Genomic DNA, 24,885 nt, shown 5'->3' with positions numbered 1-24,885 from the left:
ATCTTGAGGATTGCCATGCTAATAAACATTAGCCAATTTGACAAAGGCCTCCCAGAACAGAGTTGGAATGGTATGCCATGCAGGAAATGTCCCAAATAAACAACAGGGTGGAAGGAAGGGAGGTGGTTGGTTCTTTCCGCAAATAATGTTAAAGATTAAATGCAACATCTGCGCTGAAAGGAATGCATCTCTACAGGCGTATCAGTTGCTATATGAATGCCACTCTAACTGACACAATGTTTGATCACATGCTCCAACTCAATCATCTGATTGGTTCAACATGACAACGTATCTAATTTAGTTACTAGCTTATTAACATATATTGGCTGCAATGACATCATGTCTGGGCAGAGAAACCATAGTAGACAAAGAGGGACCCAGCAAGGGACCAGAGGAAGATGCACTGTGTATTACTCAAACTGCATTTAATCAATTAAATTATAATTTAATTGTCTAAACATAGAGGATTGCTTTTCTTATTTAAACAACAAGAGAAATTTAAACTGTTCAAGAGAAGATCAATATGGTGTTCCTCTTGTTAGTATAGTGCAGTTCAAATTTCTTGGAATAAATTAAAATTGTAAACATATTGCATAAAAAGTCGATCAACCTTCTGTAAATATACAGAATATACAAGATTTTTTTATGTTATGCTTTTTATTGTCCAAATATGTTTAATAGAAATTATGGTCACTTGCTTCTTAAAATGGTATCTGATTGTTAATAATCCATGACATCGCAGCCTTTCTTTGTAGGTGGTCATCTTTAACTGACTATTCAAATATCAATCAGTAAAACTTCCATTGTTAATGACTGGACCATAATTTGTGCTACACGTATCAAGTACAATGTACCAAGTCATTTAGTATGATATAAACATTCCTTTCCCCGTCTTCTAATGCTTATAACAGTGTTTACAATGGTCACTGCCTTGATTACTGCTGAACATTCACTGAAGCCAAGTCTTTATTACAGGGACGCCATTTAAGTTTCTAATAGCTTGAAAGCTATTGTTTTACTCTGAATTGTGGTATAAAAATGGGCAGTCATTCCTTGCATTACTTGAAAGAAACTTATCTTGTGATGAATGAAATAATATAAATACCACAGTCAGAAATACAAATTTAGCCTCATGACATTTATTGGCCTGTCCCTTACAGTAACGTGCAGTCAGAAAATAACTACAATAGTTGATTGGTAACTACATGTATGTTGTTCATTCTCATAATTGGGCTATTAGTACTTAAGGACTAAACATGTGGTTCAAATTTAAGAGTAAATTCAGTGTTTTCTGTTTTTTTCTTTCTTGTTTTGTTTTTAAACAGAAGCTGCTGCTATCTGGAATTTAATTGTCCATACCTCAGTGGATTACTTTGCATGTTTGTTGTTGTAGGGTTTAATGCCATTTTCAGCACATGATAGGCTATACATGGTGGCCAGTATTAATGGTGGTGTAAGAACCCGGAACAAACCCCGAAAAGAACCACCGACCCATGAGAAGCTACTGGCAAGCTTTTTCACGTACCCACATTGGCTGAATCTGAGACTCGAACCCTCGCAGACAGAGGTGACTTGGCCACTTGGGGACCCCTTTGCATGATTAAACGGTAGGATAAATGTACACTGTTCAAGAGAAGCGAAGCTCAACAAGGTGGGCCTCTCATCAAATCAGCACATAAGATTTCTAAATGTGTGTGTGTATATATATATATAAAAGAATGATCAAAATAAAGATCACTGATTCCTGAAATGTTACTTGATTGATAATCACTCACAACATATCTTCCTTTCCATGTGTGGTCTTCATTCAGGGGCTGTTCAAATGTCAGTCTGTAATGCCGATCAAATGCTTCACAGTGGAGATGCCACCAGTGTGTTGGCCAAGGCACAATGGTGATTCATAAGTATTTTAATGCTCCGTCATGGAGTGAAAGTGGAGGGGATTAAGTCCCCCACCACCACTGTGATGTGTGGGGTTCCAAAAATACATGATGAGCTGTACTGTATATGATAACATTGATGATGCCACTATATTTTCATTTCTAGCTTATGGATAAGTTACCAACTGAGCCAACATCCCAGGATGCATCAACAGACACACCTATAATCACCCCTTGTATTAAGATAATGTCAGCTACTAGTACTCCAAGATTGAAGTCTAAGACAGTTACTTCATCTGACATGAATGACACTGGTATGTGTATAAACTATTTGTTTTTCAATATTTTACTTGCTGAAACAATCTTCTTAATGTCTTCTCCATTAATTTAATGAGTGAAAGTGCCCCAATCCTTCCATTTGTTTTTGTTTTATTCTTTCTCACACATGATAAGCATAAGCGAGACAGGGATCACCTTTCCAGTGATTTTGTCATTGGCATTGCAATATATGTAATTTGTATAAACAGTAAATAGTTGTGATTTACTTTACATCTCCTTTTAAAATCCGTTATTGTAAATACTCGCATATGAACCAAATAATTTAGGAAAAAATAAAGCCCTGGAAGAAGTGGGGGGATCGGTTAATCCACATGCCAATGTCTAAACTTGACAGTTTTAAAATCTTTTTATTGACTAATGTAATGGCTGTAAAAATCTTGGGACACGAAAAAATAAAAACAAATCTGTTTCCTAAGACATATGCATGTAAAAAGATAATTTTCAGTGTCCTGACACTTATTTTACTATTATAAAATACTGTGATTGATTTTGTTATTATTTTGCATGTGCATATTTTCTGATTTCTCCAACATGAAATTAAATATAGATAAATACAGACTTCATTATCTGCAGGCCGATTGAGTTTACCCAGGAGACCAGGCTGAACTATAATGTACAGCACTTACACAGTGCAAAGCGTGCATAGCATCACTTAAATCTTTATTTTTTTCACAAACATATTAGATGCAGATTTTGCTTTATTGATTGTTTCGACCACATTGCATTCTTCCAGATAACATTTCAACTAGTCCTTAACAGCTGTTTCATTACATTAAATCACATTTTGACAAGTTACTCATATTTAGTGATACAAGCAATCCTACAAACTGAGGTAATATTTATGAAATGGTACGCACGTTTAATTGTACAAGGCACCTAACTAGCATAAGTAAGTAATAATAAAGGCTAAAATTCTCATTATAATCAGCTAACACCATCATCAGTCTACTTTAGTTTTGTGTTTTGGCTGAACAACATCATAACTTTCCACACAGTGGAAAGCTTGATGTTTCGGTGTCTCCTTTGTTGGTAGTTGGCCTGGTTTGTCTTTCATTTTCTGACAGCAAAATAGGCCAGTTAATCATTAAAACCCTGAAACTGGTTTGTGTTAAGAGGGAATTTTGTAGTTTTGTAAAATGGGATGTAAGGCATACCTGTGAACTTTTCAAAATCCAAGTAGGGAGACTAAATAAAAAAAATAGAGAGATTAGGACCTTAAATTGGGAGGTTTTTCATGGCATTTTTAAAGCCTTGGTTTCACTAAATATTGACCGATCTTTTGGTTCCAATATGCGTGAAATTCACAAAAGACACACTGTTTTTCCCTGTGATGCCCCTTATTTTCCCTCAGGATATGACCTGTTTTCATGTTCTGGTCAGCTGTGGCCAAACTGCACAATAGCTAAAGGTTAGTCTTAAATAAACAAGCAAGAAAGCCAGCGCGACTAATTAGAAGTTAATCCTGTTTATCGATGCAACTATTTTTTTTTTAAATGACTGGCCCACCATCATAATTCAGAGAAACCATGTTCAGCACTACTATGTGTTATGCAAGCACCAGCAATTGATTGCCAGATAAAAGATTCCCAGTTTTGTTGAGCTAAAGGTACCTAAATAGGCAGCCTCATGGTACCGTAAATGTGGCAACTATTTTCCCCTCATTGTATATCTGACCTTATTTCCTTTTTGTCAACTTGTAAGGCATTTAGTATTGTTTACTATAAAACATATGCATTCTGAATTAGGTTTTTGAGGACACATATTCTGCATGTTATGTATTTTCTTTCATTCCTTTTAATTTAATGATGGTAATTAACGTTCATATATACGGTATAAAAAAGGCAATGCCAGAAGTATAACCAAAGTATATCAAGAAATTTCAAGGAAAGTTTACAAACAAGTTAAAACAGCTGTAAGTATCTTGGCACAATATCAAGATCACATGTTGCTACATTATTGAGTAAATTAGGTATCTGTTAAATGCTCATATTCTAAATCATAAGAGCAGTGGGTGTTGACAATAATTGGAACCATAGAACAGAACTAGAACTATGCTAACAGCTGATTCAACTGGATTAATAACACTATATCTTAATTCATTGTGAAAAGCTTACATCAGAATTAACAAAACAAAATGTACAGATGATTGAATGGATTGAGCTGGTTTGAGGCATAAATTAAAGCAAATCCATTATTGGCAATATGTCGGACATTTAACTGTGTTGATTGTCTCCAAGTGGAATTATTTCTGATATAATTGTTTATGTCAAGACTCAATTTTTGTATTTTTCCAGTTAGTAAAATATTGATGCTGTGATTTCGTTGCAAGAAAGAGTGAAACTTCTTATCCTTTAGGATATCTCTAAGGGCAAATTCAGGAATTCTCTGAAACTTGTTTCCCCCCCCCCCCATAGTCCGTATCTGTGAAACAAAGCTCTTTATTTTGCGAAGTATTCATTTTGCTTTGTTGCATTGCTATATTTCATCAGTTATGACTGAGTAGGTTAATTTAGGTAATTTAATTAGACTGTGTACACAATAACATTTATAACAGTGTTCGATTGATCAACTGAAATGAGTTCACCCGCCATATGATATGGGCCGCTAGATTTTAAGCATGTAGGATTCATGTCACTTTTAACTTTTTTATTAATTCCACCTCCTTTAGATTCAAAATACGTAATTAATGTGATATTACAAAGGAGGCCAGATTTTAATTCAGTGCAACAATACAACAAATGCTTCCGCTGGTCAGATATCAAAACATGGTCAGCACTTAATTTGGTTCTCAGAGAAATGCTCATAGTCATAGCTGTTACGGTAGATTGACACCTTTTAGGTTTAATTACAAGAGGACACATTGCATTTATGATGATTGCATTTAATTGGAACTAAAAGATAGAACCAGAACACAAATTTCACTTGATAAAAAATTATGTAATTGATATTTATTTATTAAAGTACAGCCTCCACTAGGCGTAAGTGACATTTTCGCTGATCAAAACTTCCTAGAATATCCTTAATTATGATATACAAAGAATGTTGTTTGGAAAGAAAATGTAACAAATTATATGACTTCTTATTAAAAGTTGATATTTCACAATGTTGATTAAAATTTCCAGGTCCTATCTACATATCTACTTTTTTATTTTATAAAACGAGTGATATATAAAGTTTACATTATCCCAATTTTTATCACGATTTTCTTCAGTTTCAACAAACAGGGATCAATGTTTGGGTATTTTCTGGTTTAAAAAATGGGATCCGCACCTCCCCCCATGTTATAAGTAGGTTCGAGAGTTATCAGGTCATGAGTTATCTAGGGAGTGGTGTATAAACTGCTAGAACAACAGACAAAGCCACAATTGGAGGCAATGTTCATTTAAATAGTTTAACATAGTATTATTATGTATACATTAAACAGGTTTGTATTTGTGCATTGTCAGTTCTTGATCAATAAAGTTTGACAAGAAAATAATAGTTTTGCTTTATTGCTGTAAGATTGATGTAAATGTTGTCATACAAGGCATGTTTTTCTAATCTTTATTATTTTAACATTTAGACAGAATCTAATATTGAACCTTAGTAATATTTGAATTGTACTCAGCTGTTCAAATGGAACAGCTTACCAATTCTATATGTTGGAACAAAGTACTTTTTTTAACCTTTTAAAGAATCATGTATGATTAGGTTTCAGTATATGAAATGAGAATACTTTGTCCAAATTTTGATAGAACGTTGGCAGAATATAATTTTACATTATCAGTAAGTAAATGTAAGTCACCTTTCCTCTGATTGTTTTTATTCTTCTAAATAATTGTGGTTTTTATTTTACTTCTGTTTTTTCAGAGGATATAGAAATGGTACCATCACAGTTGGCTATGGTTAGTATTTACAAAAGGTTGGAACATACATTTTATTTTATTAATGATATATCTTTATTCTAGAGTAGCACAAGCTCATGCCCTCAGTGCTTGTTTCACATACTGTGTAGGATATCTAAACTGGGTCTGATTCACTAAATCATCACCAGCAGACCTGTGGTAGTATGCTTTACAACAAGGCATACCATTGTTAGTAAGATGAAATGCATATTACTTTTAGTCCTTTCCCAATTAAAAGGGTCATAACAATTTTAGAAATTTTTAGAACAATTAATAAATCTCCTCGAAGACAGTTACACAATAGTAAAAATAATTTTTCTCATGTAAATGTTTTGTATAACCCTAAAGCATATATGTAAATATGCTTGCTGGTTGCAATGTTGTCTTTGGTGTTCAAGGTAATGCTTTTAGTTAGGATATCTGAACAATATTGAGTATTTATCCTTTTTGATGCTGAGATAATTGATATTCAAGGGCTCTACATATTTGTTTGAATATAACTGATGGTTTACAACATGAACTTGCACAGGTATGTTTGTAAACCTTAAAATTAACATTGTACTTGAACAAATGTTAAATATCTAGGAACATGTGTCATCTGCTGACAATAATTACCCATGCATAAAAAAGTCATAAATATTTAATTTCAATTTTATTTGGTTTTAATAGTACAGGATTCAGCGTTACAAGGCCATCCCTTCTGCATCAGGACAGTGGCCTGAAAATAGGTATAGCCTTTCTAGAGGTGGATCACATAGATGAGTAATAACATATAAAGTAAGAAAGGCACACCAGATTTTTAAATATTTAATTATTTCATTTATATCTCGTAGGAATGCTATGGAATATGAGTGATAAAACTTTACACAAATATTATTTTAAATAATTATTAAAAATAATAATAATAATGTCTTTTTTTAAATAGGGTAACTCAAATTAGTTAAATAGAATTAATCTCCCTTGAGGTCCTCTACTAAAAAATAAAAAAATAAATTTAAATATCTTTATTCAAGTTTTTTCCATCTCTCATGAAAATAGCTAATTACATGTAAACACATATACAAATAGGTACTAAAAGACATTATGAAATTAGGGGGATTTAACTACATGAATAATATTTGTTTCATCTTTTCAGTAACTGTTTTGAAATGGCTTGAAGCAAGATTATTATGTATACATAGCAGTTAATGATCACTTCTGTTTAGATATACCTTAAGGTTATTCTGCAAAAAATGTTGCATATAGTACAGTTTATGTTAGTACATGTATTATACTTTGTCATTAAACATTATTAGGTACAGAAGTTGAGTGACGTTCATGTAATGATTTTATACAAGACATTTTATTCTTTCTTTTATAAATACATTAATATATAAGATGCAGAAGAAGCAATAAATATGCAGAGTAATGGTGCAATAAATCTCAGAATGCAATCATGAACTTAAATTTTGATAGTTTGTTACTATGTTGGTTTGAAATACTACATGGATATTTTTTATAATTTAATTAAGTGTAGTTTAAGTAATATACGATGCATCCTTCTCTAGCCCCTTGCTGGGACCCTTTTTATCTACAGCACCGTGTCATGAAAATATGCAAGGCAGCATGTCTGGAGCTGAGATGCTTCAGCTCCATTTAGAGTTTTCATTTAGTTGATGCCACTATAACACTTGAGTTGTAATTACTACAGAAACCTCAAAGATATCAAAGCTGTCTATAGCACCAAACATCAAGCATCACTCATCTCCTTTGTTTGTACCCTCCACTGGTACATACATACATACATACATACATATGACCTTATGTTTGAACTCATATTGTAAAGCACTTGGAGCTTCTAAACATTAAGCTATGTACTAAGTCATCATCAATATTATTATTAGTGGTAATAATAACCTATAATGTAATTATCAAAGTGACAAATCTAACAGGTGAGGAACACAGCAGTTATGATAATGAGATTACTTACCTATTTGTATGGATTCAAGTTACTTTATCAGCATGTCGGAACAAATGTCATTGTGTTGGATTTAGATATCAACAAATATTCTTGAGATTTCTGGCTGCTAATCCCATTGTGTGGTCACTTACCAGGGGTAAATTTTACAGTTTTTGCATTAATATGCTGACTGCTGGCCAACATTAGAGGGATGGCTCTTCTAGATGGTACTTTTGAACACAGACTTGTCAGTACCATGGAATTCTGCCTGTATAAAGATGGTGGCCACTAACTGAGGAAGGGGAAGGGCATCCAAGAGGGGAACCACTGTTTTTTGTTTCCATTTTAAAAAAATTATTATAAACTTATTTCCAATTTTGGTTTTTCATTGAAAAGTAAAATATCTTGGATCAATTTAAGTTTTACTCAGATAGCAATTTTACAAATGTATCAGGCACTGGTAGCTATTAAGATCAAAATCTCCGAAGGAATACCATTTCAGGTTTGGATTACTTATCATTGGTCACCAATATTGCACAAGAACAGCATTTTTTTAAAATAATAACTTGCTAAGAGAAACTTTCCTCCTGGACAAAAATTTATGTATATGGTAAATGATTTCTGAACATAAATATTTAAGTTCTCAAGTATACCATTAATGTATTAGTGCATAGGTGTCAACTTGTATGGTTTACTCGTAATTTGTACCGTTTTTTCCATTTTCGTTAGTGTATGGCGTTACAACTGTTTTGTACATTTTCTTTTACAAATTTTTTGTGTGTGTATGTGCATCCAGAACTCTGGACATAATTTTTTAAAAAAATGAGAATTCATTAGGATCAGGGTGGCCCGAAATAACCAATCAAACTGTGCTTTTTCTTTGATAATGAAACAAGTTTCATGTCATGGTTCAACTCCATTGTGTGAAGATATTGTTGTTTATCGCACTGAAATTTGACGCTCACTCGGATTTCTAATATTGACTAACTACCTGTGTAGTAAGTATGTTTTCTTATTTTGTACATTATTATTTAAGTATTTATACTTATTACTATCATATGCATAAAATGTACATCAATTTTCATACTTAGTGTGACAGTCATGTTGGTGTAACTGTAATTTGTCCGAATTCTGTGTGGAGATAAAGTCTATTGATAAAAAAATTTAACAATATACTAGTTAAAGATAAATAGTGTGCTGAATTTAGTACCAGCATTTTATCATACTGTCATAGTTTTGAATTATGTTAGTCGGATATATAATGCAAACAGGAAGATGAATTGTGGCAGGAATTTGCCATAATGACGGAAGTAGTACAGATACTGAGTGATGTCATTCTCAACCTAAAAAATATGTAGTTCTGTCAATTTATACGTAATTTTCATAGAAATTATCACCAGTTTACGAGGTATAAACTTCATGATTGCTGGTTTGTAATTTTTTTAATTTTTAATTTCAATTTTTAGATAGCTCCTGGCGTAATATTTTGGGGTTTATGGGGGAAAATATAAATTCGTAACACATTCATAATCAGAACATCTTACTCTATCACATGTCAAATCAAAAAAAATATTATTTTATATATATATTTCTATCATCTAGTTGAAATATTCCATCCATCAATTGGCCAGGCCTGACTCAAAGAAATGCAAGCTTGAAGACACTGATTGAGGTCATGGCAAGTTTCAGGCTGACTGGATTAAATTCTTCCCTGGCATTATAGCTGTATCCAAGTTAGGATCTTAACATGCTTTTTGTAAAAAAATGCCATAAAGACATTAAAGTGGTGGCATTGGGCATATATGATCTGAAGGAACACTTCAGGACAAAACTGCGTGAAAGAAATTTTGAAATGAAGAAGGGAGCACACATCAAAATCTTCTTTGCTCAGCCAAAGCAGGAAAATGATAGTGTTATAAGTAAAAAGAATGAAATAAAGTTTCTGAAATGTAAATAATTATGTAAATATATGTAAAAATACTTTGTTTATAGCATTTGTTGTTTTAAAACTGTTGATCTTATTTAATGTATGAATACATTTTTTCATGTTAGGTTTTTTGGTCTTTATAAGATTTTATTGGTCTGGCGTACAGGTTTTCATCTCAAGGGGTTGACACCTATGTTAGTGGCAGGACAGCAGGCAGATAGTGAATGAGTGCAGATAATGAATGAGTCCCTTTTTTGTGTGATTTGACAGAATTAAATTGACTTTTGACTTTTGCTTGCTTTCCAAATAAAGAATACAGTATTTAAGTTGTATTTAAAATTAGGTAATACTGACAAAATTGTATTTAAGTCACAATTATAGATTTTGTATTGTGTACAAAAAACATTCAGTATTAGTATGAGTCACACACCTAAATTCTCTGATCATTCGCTACATATCCTGAACTTTTTAGATTTTCCTGAATTTCCGACTAGCTTCAGAACAAGTATCCTATGCCTAGTTCAAACCATTTGAAACACTCGCAGTTTTTAATTGCATCATTGACTTACTTGCAGTAGAAATAAAAATTTACAACATATGCATTCAAATTTCCATCTGCAAGTAAGAAGCATCAGTGTTGTTGACCCCCTGTTAGTGGAAAAGTAATACATCGTCACTTTTCTACAGGTGGCAGAGGCAGCATCACTAGTTAAAGTTTTGTTTTAAATTTTCATTTTCATTTATTTCATAAGTGCCTTGATAGATTCTTTTCATACTTTGGAGTAATCAGTATAAAACGAGGACAATACATTCTGTGACATACTCCTTTGATTTTTTTAGTCAAGGTCACAGGTTTTACCTTAGATATAAAGCTATTTGTGCTTTTCTTTCCAACACTGTCACCGCACCAACATTTTTAATAAAAGTTTTCTGTCAGGTTCAAGAGGTATTTCTTTATTTTCATTAAAAATGTACATGTTATTTCAGGATGACACAAGTACATTTGATACACCATACCTGAAGAAGAGTTTCGGCATATCAGAAAATAAAGAGGTAACTGTTTTCATAGCTGCAGAAATCAAAACTATTTGCTGCAGATTTAGTTTTCTATACAAGACATTAAGTGCTATGAATATTGATTGCTTACATCAGTTTCTGAGGATCATAAATAGCTAAGATCTTCGGTTATCTTCAAGAGATGAAAATGGCAACACAGGCTGCAAAAATTTGAAATATTGTAAAATCGTTTTTTGATGGGGTCAGTTTTCATGGTTTTACCAAATATTGCTGTTTAATGGGAATTTAAATAAAGTTGAAACAATTTCTAAACTGGTCTTGAGTTAACACCCTGTGTGGACTCATGTCTCCACAGACCTATCAACAACAATTGACAATTAAGCCCAATTTTGCATGTAAGATTATCGATAGTGGATTTAATCAAAATGGAATATAGAAAAGCTGGGTTGATATAAAATGTTGTATCTTTACCATTAATTCATGTCATATGAACAGTACATTCTCTCTGTCAGTGTTAGTCACTCTTGAACTGTCCCAGTATTCATTGAGAGACATTATTTTGGGGGGATGAAATTTCCTATGAAACACACTAATATTAACTGTTCCTGAATGTAATGATTTCACAGTGTTTTGCAGATAGTTATATAATGTTGATGGAAGTTCATGACTGGTAATTAAATTTGAAATATTGAAATTAATAATTGAGACAATTAGGTTTTTCTTCTACTTGTATTCATTAACACTTTAACCCCTGGAGACGAGTTAATGTAGGTAGTAGTAGCCTACTGCCAAGCTCTGTAGTGTCATGGTCATGCATGATATACTAAAGTGGGTGGTATTATAGAAAGGTAGACAGATGTAGCTCTACAATGATACCAAATAATCTGGAAATCTAAAGCGGACTGTTATGAACTGCAAACAGACAGATGAAGAAAAAAAAATGAAAAAAATTCCAACTGTGACCCTTCTGCTCATGCGCAAGCCAAATAGCCAATGAAAAACATGTTTCTAACACAACTAGGCATTAGGATATTGGAAAATCACCTGGAAGTTGATGTATTAGGATGTATTCAGAAATAGCTTTCAAACTGTGTTTCCTGCTTGAATTTCAGGCGAAAACGACAAAAACCTCCAGGGGTTAATGTGTTAAAAAATATCATTGATGAATTGGGGTGGGGGGGGACAAGTATGGCCAGCTTCACTTAATTTCCACAAATTTTACAGAACATAAACTTGTGTTGGTAATCACATTTAAGGAAATGTGACATTTTGACAATTTCCCATAAAAGCTTAGTCAACTCATTCCAGGATCCTCGGATGTGTTCTGCTGAATCACCATAGTCATTCTTCACTCCATAATTTAGTGCCATCTATGGAAACCCGTGTATGTGTATAATTCTAACATTGTTTTCTCTATTCCCCCCACCCCATTTACTTCAGAGAAAGATTTTTTAAAATAAATAATTTGTTGCATTATCTTGGCATGGAAGTCGTCAGTCAGAATGATTAGAATTTTGCCCATGCTAAGTTCACACACAATAGCTGCATTTTTGTCTTTTCTTTTCGTCTTTGCATTTCAATACAGTTACAAATGTATAAATGACTAAAAGAACAGCACACTCCTTTTTCCAGAGTAGAGACATCAAAGTATAACTGTATGGAGGAAAATGTATTGTCTATTTCAGCTGCTTTATGCAATATATATATATATATATATATATATATTTAACTGACTTTCATGGGGGGAACACTCCATATGCACAGTCATTTAGAAAAGAAAGAAAGATATTAACCAGTTTTATCCCAACAGATTTGTACTGATTAAAAAATAAAACTCTGAGCACCATCTGGCCATAATTTTATCAATATTTAGTTTACTTGACGAAAGTTCAGAATATCTGATCATATTGTTTAGTTATCCATTTTAATGCTTACTGTTAGTGTTAGAACATTTTTGAAATACATGTAGATGTACCAGGATTTCAATTTTGGTTCTTATATAAATAAATTAATGTAATAATGATTCATTGGGTGTGTGCATTATATTAAAGGATCAGAATATTGGATTGTTCTATTACAATTTTCATGCAAAAATATAGTGTTGAAATTAATTCTTTTTTAGCCAGGTGGGGTGTGGGCTTTGCCCCACTAGACCCTACTATTACCAGGGCTTTGACCTGGACCCACAAGGGGCCTAGGCAGCATCGTTTACCCCCAGCCTGCTTTTCAGTATTTTAATTTTTCCCAGCTTTCACTCATGTGTATCTGATATGCATCATTAGTTAATTTTTCTTTATAGCAGATTATTTTTAAAAATATTATCAACAAAACATGTAAAAATGTATCTGGACAGAGTTTAGTTACAAATAATATACCTTTTCTGCTTATTTCAACATTTTGTTTCTTCCAGGATGAGGATAGTAATAATGAAGCTGACCCTGTGGGAAATTTACTTTCTTTCAACAAAACAGCAAAGACTAAACATAGAGGAAGTGAGCTCAAATCTGGTACAGTATGTTGTTCATGCACAAAGTTTTGTGGGTTTAGAAATGCTTTATAATGTACCTGTATATATAGGTCTCTTTGAAAGAGCAGACCGAGAAACTAAAACAACAATATAAATGCCTTTTGACCAGATTAAAAATAAGAGAGAAAAATAGTACCAATTAAACTTACAAGATTAGGCGGACAGAATCATTCTGCAATGTTTGCACCTTGTAATTTATATAGTGTTTCAGGTTAAAAATGTAATATTGACATCTTTAGAAGAAAAACTTTTTGTTTTGGGTTTAATGACTCAGCACAAGTTAGGTTGTACATGGTGGCCAGTATAATTGGTGGATGAAGAACTTGGAAAAAAACCTGTATGAACCAGCAATTCACGATATGCTGCTGTTAGCTTTCTCACACACCCACAATGGCTAAGTCTGAGACTCAAACCCCTGTGGACATAGGTGAGATAGTAGTGATTGGTAAAGGCAATAAAAGTAAAAGCTGAACTATTAATGACCCCTAGTATGAAGACAATGTCAGGAAGTACTCCATTTTTGAAGTCCAGGACAGTCACTAAATCTGCTAAAAATAGTAATGCTATTTCTATGAACTTTCTGATCTTCAATTTATTGCTTTGTAAAACAATCCTTCTACTGTCTTCTCCATTAGTTATGTTTCCTTGAGTGTCCAAAATAGTCATTCCTACTTTGTTACTGTTACAGTTATGAATTTCAGGAAAAGGTGTTGTTCTTGGTCAGTTTGATGATCAGTGTTGGTTGCAGGCTCTGGTCATGACTCACCTTTACAAATGATGGACTGCTTCTATGGTTTTAGACCTGGCAATCTGTACTGCTTTTCATAACAGACTTGATGTATTAGGATGTATTCAGAAATAGTTTTCATCACAGGCTCATGTTTTTGCATAATATAAAGTGCTAGAAGATCTGAATTATGTATTTTGGTGTGTATACACATACCCTGATTTTTGACTTGTCATGAGGTGACAAATTTGGTTCTGACATGTGACATGCATGTGATATGCTACATTTTGAATCAGGACAATTCATTATATTTTCACCATAAAACAACATTCTGCCTTTTGGGACATTACACTGATCATTATTTGTTATATGATGTTTGATTGGTTGATAATAAAAGTGTTTCTTTGTTCTTTCTGTCAGTGCTTGCTGCTTGTATGTGTCATGTTGGTTAGCTTGTCACTAGTAGTGTAGAGTTTCCTGCACAACTGATGTTGATATTTTGTTTGAATGTATTCATTCATATTCAAAATCAAACACAAGATGCAATTAGAAAGTTCAGTACAGTATTTATACCTGCTTAGACCTCTGAAATATAAATGTCTAAGCTAATATTTACCCCGACAATGTATTATAATTATGTAAACAAATCAGAGCTTTAGTTAGTGTAGATAACCTTTGAAAACATCATGCTGAGTCAGTGAAGCATTGATTACTCACAAGATAAATAAATTGCAAATTTTCCAAGACAATGCGTTGTACTTTCAATTAGCATATCAATGTTTTACCAATGCACATGACCTCAAAAACTCACATTGAGTCAATGAAACAGTGATTACTGTATAGTCACAAAGAAGTATCATATCGTTCAGTGTGATTTAAGATCAGAAACTGAACAGAGATCCAAGTTTTTTTTCCAAAGAAGAGTTTCAAAATTCTAAATATGATACAATGACTTTGTCTTTTGTTTCACGATATGCATCATTGTTACCGTAATGTTTTTTTTGGCACAGCTTCAGACTAATCATGACAGAATAGATGAACAAGCTACCAGTCTTTTGTGTTAATTTCAAGTTTAGACACAGACCAAACATACACAACAATATGAGAAATGAAATTAGTTTCTTAACATAAGAAATCAAAGAACAGGATTATTGAAGTTTATAAACATTAGTTATTTCTTAAATAAAGCTGTAACAATGCAGTTACAATGTAAGAAATTCAGTATTTTACTAGCAGTAATGAAGTAGATGTCACTATTGCACAGTTTTACTTATTCATGCTAAAAAACCACTGTCCATTTTATATGAATACACCCTTCCACAGAGGGGAGAATTGTCAGTCAGTATGATGCAATCCACTTATGGTCCTCACATGGTTCAGGCACAGAATGGTCATCTTTTTCAAGGATGCCATGCTGTATGGTCATTATCCCAAGATTGTCACCAGAGGAACTTCATTGTTGTGAGTGATTACTTTATTAGCAGTTTGCCTTCTACAGATAACTCAAATGTCAATGTTACACTATCCATTCTGTAATTTAATTTCAATTCCAGTAACTTTTTTTTTCATTTAGAACTCGGTTCATTTAGGGACCTTCAGAATTACCTTGTGTATCCCATATCCTACCCCTTAAAGTTTTGGGTACATGCTTCTGCTTTTCATTATACAACTAAAGTACTGGGAATTCCTTATGTTCAAGGAATAGCAACAGAACCTGTCTAACATAGTGGCAAGTGTATTTCTCTCTCTATCTAAAAAGAACAATAGTTGTTGTTTCAATAAAATGTTGTATATGAATAATGTCCACACTCTCACTTTGCACTGTTATTACATGTGTATCTGCATTTTTTCTCAATAAAGGTTAAACAGTGAGAATCAACTTAACTTACTAAAAGAAAAAGAGGGGTAAAGTTTAATGGGTCAGTCATTTGTTTACCTTGTGCATAAATTGGTGTACTTTGTCTGCACTGCATTCAACAGGGTGAGTTTATGCATGACATTACAATATATAGTCTTTGTTTCGTTTTTCAGAAAAATGTCAGTACAGACTGGGGGCAGTGGGACCTGTCAGGCCCTTTCAGAAGTCAGTACTGAATGTTTGATCACTTTATAGAAGTCAGAGACTCCTGACATTCGGGGGGTGGGGTGGGGGTGGGGGGTTTGGAGGTTTTGGTGCACCATTCACCTCATGCCCTGAGTAGTGTCATGCTCCCTCCCATTAGGGAAGTGGTCACCTCAGCACCTCATATTGACAGCATGTTGTTTCCATCCACTAGGGAGGTGGTGTACCACACACTTTATATCCATGACAGAATCTTGTTCTCTCCCATCAGGGAGGTGGTGCATTGCACACTGCATGCCCATGGCACTGTGTTGCATCTTCCTGTAAGATAGGTGGTGTACTGCATATTTCATCTTCAGGGAACCATGTTGCTCCCTCCCAAACATGAGGTGGTGCACAACTCCCAAAACTTAAATGGTAGCATATTGATGGGAAAGATCAACACCCCACCCCTCTGAGTGATGCATCAGTTGAAGACTAGGTATACTCCTGTTATCACTAGGCAGCCTCACAGCACAGAGGTAAGGTATGGGCCAATCTCCCCTGTCTACTGTCCCAACCTGTGTGGGATATCCTTACAGGATGTGGAGCCTGCCCTCCAGCTCAGGTTCTTTGGTCCTTTATGCCTCAGTGGACTACTGGACCTTGTTCCCATAGTAGAAACGATGCTTTGGCTCATGTCCTGCCACCACATCATCAAGGGCAGACAAATATTCTTGTCTCCCTCAGCAACTCACTGTGTTGAAATACTTGGGCTAGGAAGGTTTTCATTTCTGGGTTCTGCTACTCAGAATTTCTTCCCAGCCAAGTTATGGGAATGGTAATGACCAAACTCCAATTACAGGGAACATCAATTCTCCGATGTTTCAAAACCTGGCTGATCCACAATGTACAGATTTAGTCCCTTCATCAGATTTGGTTCCTTTGTTGACCTTTGGTAACTCTGTTGTGTCTTAATTAATAATAATAATAATGACCTTATTTAAAGAGGGTAACACAATTAGCTAAGAACTAATCTACCTTGAGGCCCTCATACAAATGAATTTATTTATTTTAGCTGCATCTATGAAGCCACTGGATATATTGGGTTTGGAAGAAGGAAATAGAGTGGGCATTTCTAATCTCAACTGGAATACTATTCCAGAGCAGAGTTCCAGAGTATTGAAAACTTTTTTTAAAATAACTCCTTATTTGGTTTGGAAATTTTATACTGTTTGGTAGACATGGATCGCAGGTGGGGAGTATTACCAGGTAGCCTATACTGGAAGAGTGATTGCAAGTATTCAGGTGCACTATTATGGGATATCCTGTCCATTAATTTGGCTTTTCTCAAACAGATTTGGCCTTGAATAGGTAATATTTTTAACTTATGAGCTTAATTTTCCTTTGGATTGATATTTGCCCTAATGCTCTTTTTTGAAGATATGCCAGCTTTGCTATGTTTTTATCATTTGAATTACCCCATACTGTATTACAGTAGTCTAAATAGGGTTGTATGTAACTGTTATAAAATAGTTTTCTGTGCCTTTTAGGGAGAAAATGTCTTGTTCTACTGAGAAGCCATAGACTTGAATTGACTTTTTTTCTGATATGTTTGATATGTTTTCAGTCCATGATAGGTTATTATCTACCAGAACACCAAGTAGTCTATCATGACAGACCATTTGCAAATTTTTATCCTTCCATGTCAGACATAGTTCATTACTATCAATTTGTCCTTTTTTGCTGTGTTGAGATAAGTAATATTTTAGTTTTACCAGTATTTACCACCATGCCATTGCATGTGCACTAGTTTCCCAGTTTGTTTAGTGCATTCTGTAAAGTTCATGCTTTGTGTTTTGGATATTTAACAATGTTGTGTCATCTGCACAGAGATCTGTAGATGATATTGAGTCTCTTAGTAAAAGTGGTAGGTCATTAATAAATAAAATAAATAGTAACGGACCTAGAATTGAGCCTTGTGGTACTCCATATCTAATTGTTCCAGGTTCAGACAGAACATTATTTATGTAGACATGTTGTGTTCTCTCACTTAAGTAAGAAGTAAACCATCTAATTGTTCTTTCATCACATTGGTAGATTTTCAGTTTCTTAGAACCAGATTTGTGAATAGGAGTTACTTTTGCAGTTTTCCATTATTTGGGGACAAATTAAGTTGCCATACTTAAATTGATCATGAATGTTATGCTATCTACAATAGCAGAGACAGGAGATTTAATGAGTTGTGGACCAATCTGATCAAGTCCTGTAGCTTTCTTGGTATCAAGTTCACTGAGACATTTTTTAACAAAGTTTTTTGATTCTGGAGGGATAGAGAAACATACCTCCTTAGAGATTTTGCAGAACTTTTTAAATTCATTAAAGTTGTTTTCTATCACTGGTTCTTTTAACTTTGTGGTAATGTTGGTTAAAAAAATCATCAAAAACATTTACAGTGTTAGTGAGGGCCCTGACTGGCTGAGTGGTCTAAAGCGTTCGAGTCTCGGAATTGGCCAATGTGGGTATGTGAGAAAGCTTGCCAGTCGCTTCTCAAGGGTCGGTGGTTCTTTCCGGAGATTTACCGGGTTCTTCTTCCACCATTAATGCTGGCCACCATGTATAGCCTATTGTGTGCTGAAAAATGGCATTAAACCTTACAACAACAACAACTACAATGTCAGTGTCATCAGTGACACCTTTACTTTGCCTTGAGAAATCAGAATTTATTCCACCACAGGACTTGGTTTACTTGAGAAACTTCCTCACAAATCAGAACTTATTCTGAGTTCCACTGGAGTAAGTAGTTAATTTGTCACTCTTAGATATATGAGCAACAAAACATTGTCTGCTTGCCTATACCAACTCCTCTTTGGAACCTTGAATGTCACTGCAAATGGTTCACCTAGGGCATCTCCATATGCAGCAATCATAATTCCATCTTCACTCACAAGGATTCTCAATCAACCCTAATCTCTTTAGGACCAGTTTCAATCACCTTTGCACTGGTGGATAAATTAGGAGTCCAGTTGGAGTACCCATTTAGTGCTGGAGGGCATAATTCTTCAGGGTCTTTTGGACTGTATATTGCAAAGGTGCATTTGACACTACAGGGTCAGTATGTTGTGGTCTTATACAGCACATCCATTGAGGCACACCTGCTTCTTCTCCAGTGGCCACCTCAGAAAACATAAAGTGTGCCACATTCTGAGAAAGAAGAACATATTTGTTGATGGCTGTCCAGGAATGGCAGAGACATCCTCATGGAGTAGTCTGTCCATTGCCCTATTACATCATTTTTCACACTGTGGGGAAGACCCCACAGGCACAATAACAGACTTCCCTTTTATATTAATCCTGTCCAGACCATGGAACATGGGTAGTGGATGCCTCTAGCATCCAGTAGGATCAGCTATTCACATGTGCCTTCCAATTATTCCAATCGCTTCCTCAAGTTATGGAAAAAGTCAGAACATCGACTGCTCAGATCATCTCTTTGCCCCACTGTGGCCCCACCATTCAATGATCTTCTAGACCTGTTGATCGATCAGCCCAGGTCTCAATCTCATAGGAGGGATCTTCTGTCCCAACACCTAGGCAGAATATCATTTAAATTTATTAAATGCAAGTAAACATTGCTCTGATATTTTATTTATTGACATTTATTGTTGTCTTATGTTCCTTCTTTTTTTTCTTCTTCAGAGGATTTGGAAATGGTACCTTCACAGTTAGCTATGGTGAGTACTTATAATAGTTTTGAGCATGCACTTTATTTTGCTAATATTGCTATTTCTTCATTCTAGAGTTACTTTGTTTTTATCACTTTTTCTGGATTGCCTGAACATGCATGATTTTTTGGACCTTCCACCAGTCTTTCATCTCATTTATGAAATCTGTCTGTTTAGATGGGTGTTGGTCTTCACAAAATGAATTCCCCATCCAAACACTTGCAGCAATGTATGAAGGACATTATTGGAATTAGGTCAGAGGCTGAGCTTGTTTAAGTTCTCACCCAATACATTCAGTGCTATGGACTATCATACGTTTATCTACACCTCCCTCCTTCCCCTCTTCTCTATGCTTGGGGAATGTTCAGCTCTGAATTGTCCAACCAACATAAATATGTTAAAATTATGACCAGTTTGCCACATTTGCATCGTTTATATAGTTTGGGTCACATGACTTTGTTATTTTTAGAATTTAAATAATGGCAGCAGTTAAAATGAATGCATATGCATATCGCCCTTGCCACAGTACTGAAACTACTCTTCTAAAAGTATTTAATGACATTCTGTCTGCGTTGGATAGCAGAAAGATTACAGTCCTCACCCTCATTGATTTGTCTGCAGCATTTGACACAATAGACCATGATATATTACTTCACCATCTCCAGCATGTATTTGGCATTTATGATACAGCCTTACTGTGGTTCAAGACCTACATGGTCAACAGGACACAAATTGTATCTGCAAATGGAATACACTCCAGCCCAGTTGATCTATGTTGTGGTGTTCTACAGGGTCTGTTCTTGGACCTCTTCTCTTCATTCTGTACACTCACTCGCTCTCAAGTGTATAGATCATCATCCAGTGTCTCACCAACTGTACGCTGATGACACCCAAATATACAAATCTAGCCACCCAACTGAAGTTGATGCTACCATCTAATGTGTAGAGAGGTGCATTTCTGATGTGGAATCATGGATGGCATGTATCAAGCTGCAGATGAATGATGATAAAACTGAGGTCATTCTGATCACAACACAAAGACTTTCTCATGCACATCCTTTACCTCAAACAATAAATATCAGCAACACCAACATTAAATTCACACAGTCAGTACGAAACCTAGGTGTTACTCTGGACAGTACTCTCACATTGCACCAACATGTCATGAACATATGCAAGGCTGCATATCTTGAGCTGAGATGCATCAGCTCAATTCGCAAATATCTTTCAGTTGATGCCACTAAAACATTTGTATTCATTAGTACTTTCAAGACTGGACTATTGTAACTCAATTCCATCAGTTCATCACAATATCTGCTCCATAAACTTCAAAATAGTTCAAAACACAGCTGCTCGGATCATACTTAGAGTACCACGATCAGAGCACACCTCCCTGCTGCTCTGTTCCCTACACTAGTTATCCATTTGATCCAGAATCAAACACAAAATTTGTTCTCTGTGCTACGTTTCACTGTCGGACAGTAGTCCAACATACCTATCCGACATCACCCATGTGTACACACCAGCAGGATACTTATGCTCCTCTTCTGACAATCATATACTCATTATTCCCACTATGTTCTTTTGCATACCAGGGCCCAGCAACCTGGAATGAATTGCCCATTGAACTTAGACACAAAGACACAGTGATCACATTCAAGAGTGCTCTCAAAATTCACTTATTTCGACTGCAAGAACAAACTTAAAGACCTAATAATGTTTCCTACCTTAAATATTCTTAGCATGTTTTTTAATGTTTTCTAATTTCATGGTGTTTGTTTTTGTTATATCTTTTTTATCTTCTAAAGGTTATGTGCTATACAAAGTCCTCATTATTATTATTATTATTATTAACTGCAATAACACGCTACTTATAAATCACAGCAGGTGTTTGGATGAGGGATCCATTATTTTCATCAAGACTCTAGCCTCTTGTGAACAAGCTGCCTTTTTAAAGGGAGCCAACGTATGTAATGGGATTGATGAAGATAACAGCTTCAGGAGATGAAAAACATCTCAAGTAAAGGTATATCCAGGCTTAGCTGGATATTGGTGAAATAAGCCTCTCATAAATCTGATGATAATGTTGGAAGATGTACCTGAGGATATATCCAAGATTTTCAGCCTCTGAAAGCTTATTGATTTATGTGTATGGACTTTTTCAAATATGACATGAAGTCAGCTTCAGTCAGGCAATTAGGGACTACAGTTTCAGAAATGAGAACAAGAGCACCACTTCCAAGTGTAGTAATAACAGGAACCATGTTTGTCTGGTCCAGTGGGGGACCAGTATCAAAACTTTCTCTTGCTTATCTTCAATAATCTCATTTAACACCTTCAAAAAAGTCTTAAAAGGTGAAAGATGTATGGAACATGATGTGAAAAGGACAATGAAAAAGCATTTGTATGACAGTTGCAGGATCTGGTATCCAAGCAATATATTTGTCTAAGTGAGCATTTAATATAGAGGCAAAAAGATCAATACCAGGCTGTACCAATTGTCTGCATTATCCCTTTTAAAAAATGTCCCTTTTTAACATCAACTGTAGAATCTGAAAATGTCTCAACTGATAACTGTCTAATCATGTATCCCTGGCAGATGTTTCTTTTTAAACATCATTCCCACATTTGTTTTGCAGTATTGAAGTTGTATCACCCATATTATTAACATATGCTACTGCAGTAATGTAATGCCGATATGTAAATCCCTGTTTGATGATAACCAGGACCTCAAAGAAAAGAAAATTAACTCTAAAATATTAGTCTGGTATCCTGTCTCCTCAAGAGGCCATCTTTCCCCAATAGATTTACTCAATGTAAGACAAACATCCCCCATCCAGCATTAGATGCATCAATTTGCACCCAAATGTCAATGAGATCTTGTCTGATTTTATTATCATTTTTAGGATGAAGATTATTGTATCACCAATTTAAATAGGTAATATTGATCTTCAAGAACCAAATTGATTCGTCACAATCACCACAAAGTTCCCCACTAGCATTTTATCTCATTTCTAACTTCAATAGTGTAAAGGGGCTTCTGACCTGAATGGGAAGGCATTGAAAAGGAGATAAGTGAAAGAGGCTAATTCATTGATTTAGTTGCACCCTCTCATTTTGGAGAAATAATTTTGAGAGAACAGAATTATCAGGTAACCAAAAAAAAGGTTATCCTCAGAGCAGGGTTCAGACATAATTTATAGTAAAGCCCATGGACTATAACTTCTGCAACATTGAGTGTGCATTCCCAAAGCACACCTGTGTGAATTCATATTCAACAACTCATCAATTTATATAAAAATCATACTCTGCACTCTGAAAACGACATGGACTGGTGTCAAAATCTTGGTGAAAACCCATGGCATGGAGGAGAAACAAAACGGAAGGTAGATGAATTTATACAGTGTGCCATTCCAAAAATACTTTAAATATTTTTGACTTGTTTCATGAATAGGAATACTTAAATAAGCATTCTTCAGGTCCAGATAGGTGAAGAAGTCATTGCTCATAATTGAATCTATAACAAAAGAGAAAGTCTCTTGTTTTAAGCGCTCATATTTGACCAACTTGTTAATTGTTTCAAGTGAATGAGAGGACAAAATTATTGATTATGTTTTATGTAAATATTTTGTATAACCCTCAAGCATAATGTAGATATGGATATTGGTTGTAATTATGCCTGTTAGAATATATAAGGTCATGGTTTTAATCAATCAGGATATTTTAACTAAATGTCGCTTTATTGCTATAGCACTCCAATATAATTCGTGGACCTGTGTAAATTGCAGAGCAGATGAGTATCCCATTTTTTCAGAAAATAGGTCCTTTTTTGTTGAACCTGAATAAAAGTGATAAAAATTGGTAAACAAAACCTTAATAAATTGCTCAGAAACTTTAATTAATATCAATAAAATTTTGAAGATTTTGATAAGTAATTTATTTTGTTAAATTTTCTGTACTAAAATTTCTCAGCACTGTAAATAATAATGTACAACAAAGTTTTATTAATTTATATATTAGTTGTTGTTGTTGTTGTTGTTGTTGTTGTAGGGTTTAACGCCATTTTTCAGCACACATGGCGGCCAATATTAATGGAGGAAGAACCCGGGAAGGCCCCAGAAAGAACCACAGACCCTCAAGAAGCTACTGGCAAGCTTTCTCACATACCCACATTGGCCGAATTGGAGACTCGAACCCACACAGACAGAGGTGAGATGGCAGTGATCTGTAACGGAGAGCGCTTTATTTATATATTAGTAATGCCTACTGGTTATGACACTTTAAGAAATAAATACTAGTTAATTAAATTTTGTCAAGTGAAATTTGTGTTTAAGTATCTTTTGATTCGGTTCCAGTGCAGTCATCATAATTGTGATATGCGCTCTTGTAGAAAGGTCATTTATGAAAATAAGAAATATAAATGGGCCTAAAATAGACCCCTGGTGAACGCCATGATTAATTTTCTTGAGCTAGAATGAACATTACCAATAGTGTTTTTGCAATCTGTTGCATAGATAGGATGAGAACCAGTAAAAGGCATTATTATCAAATTTACACATTTTAGCTTCAATAAGAGAACATCGTGAACAACTAAATCAAAAGCCTTCCTGACTTCTAGAAATAATACATGTTAGATTCCCTTTGTTGATATCCTGCAGCCAACAGTCTGTGAGTTTTGTCAAAGCTTTCTGGCATTAATGACTCTTGTGAAAACTGCTTGTTCTTTGTGAAAGAGCAAGAATGGTTTGAAATAAATGTACACTTGCTTAGCAACTTAGAAATCACTTTCTCAGAGATTTTTGATAATGAGGGGAGAATAGAAATTGTCTATCGTTTCTTGGGTTCAGCCTAGAGCATTTTGTAATAGATTAGGGTTTCT

The 24,885-nt window shown here is 34.6% G+C and overlaps 1 protein-coding gene across 1 annotated transcript in view; it reads left to right on the top strand.

The window, feature by feature from the left end:
• Window positions 1–24,885, top strand: part of LOC149806328 (uncharacterized) — a 237,878-nt gene that overhangs the window by 202,405 nt on the left and 10,588 nt on the right. The window contains exons 30-34 of the mRNA XM_089951266.1: window positions 2,047–2,194; window positions 6,069–6,103; window positions 10,957–11,022; window positions 13,397–13,493; window positions 19,981–20,015. Of these exons, the coding sequence (XP_089807392.1) occupies window positions 2,047–2,194; window positions 6,069–6,103; window positions 10,957–11,022; window positions 13,397–13,493; window positions 19,981–20,015 (381 nt within the window). The remainder of the gene's footprint in view (window positions 1–2,046; window positions 2,195–6,068; window positions 6,104–10,956; window positions 11,023–13,396; window positions 13,494–19,980; window positions 20,016–24,885) is intronic.

Source organism: Sinohyriopsis cumingii, chromosome 1 (genome assembly GCF_028554795.1).
Source record: "Sinohyriopsis cumingii isolate HCF-2022 chromosome 1, ASM2855479v2, whole genome shotgun sequence".
NCBI lineage: Eukaryota > Metazoa > Mollusca > Bivalvia > Unionida > Unionidae > Sinohyriopsis > Sinohyriopsis cumingii.
Note: the sequence above shows the minus strand (reverse complement) of the source record. Positions and strands in the feature narration are given on the sequence as shown.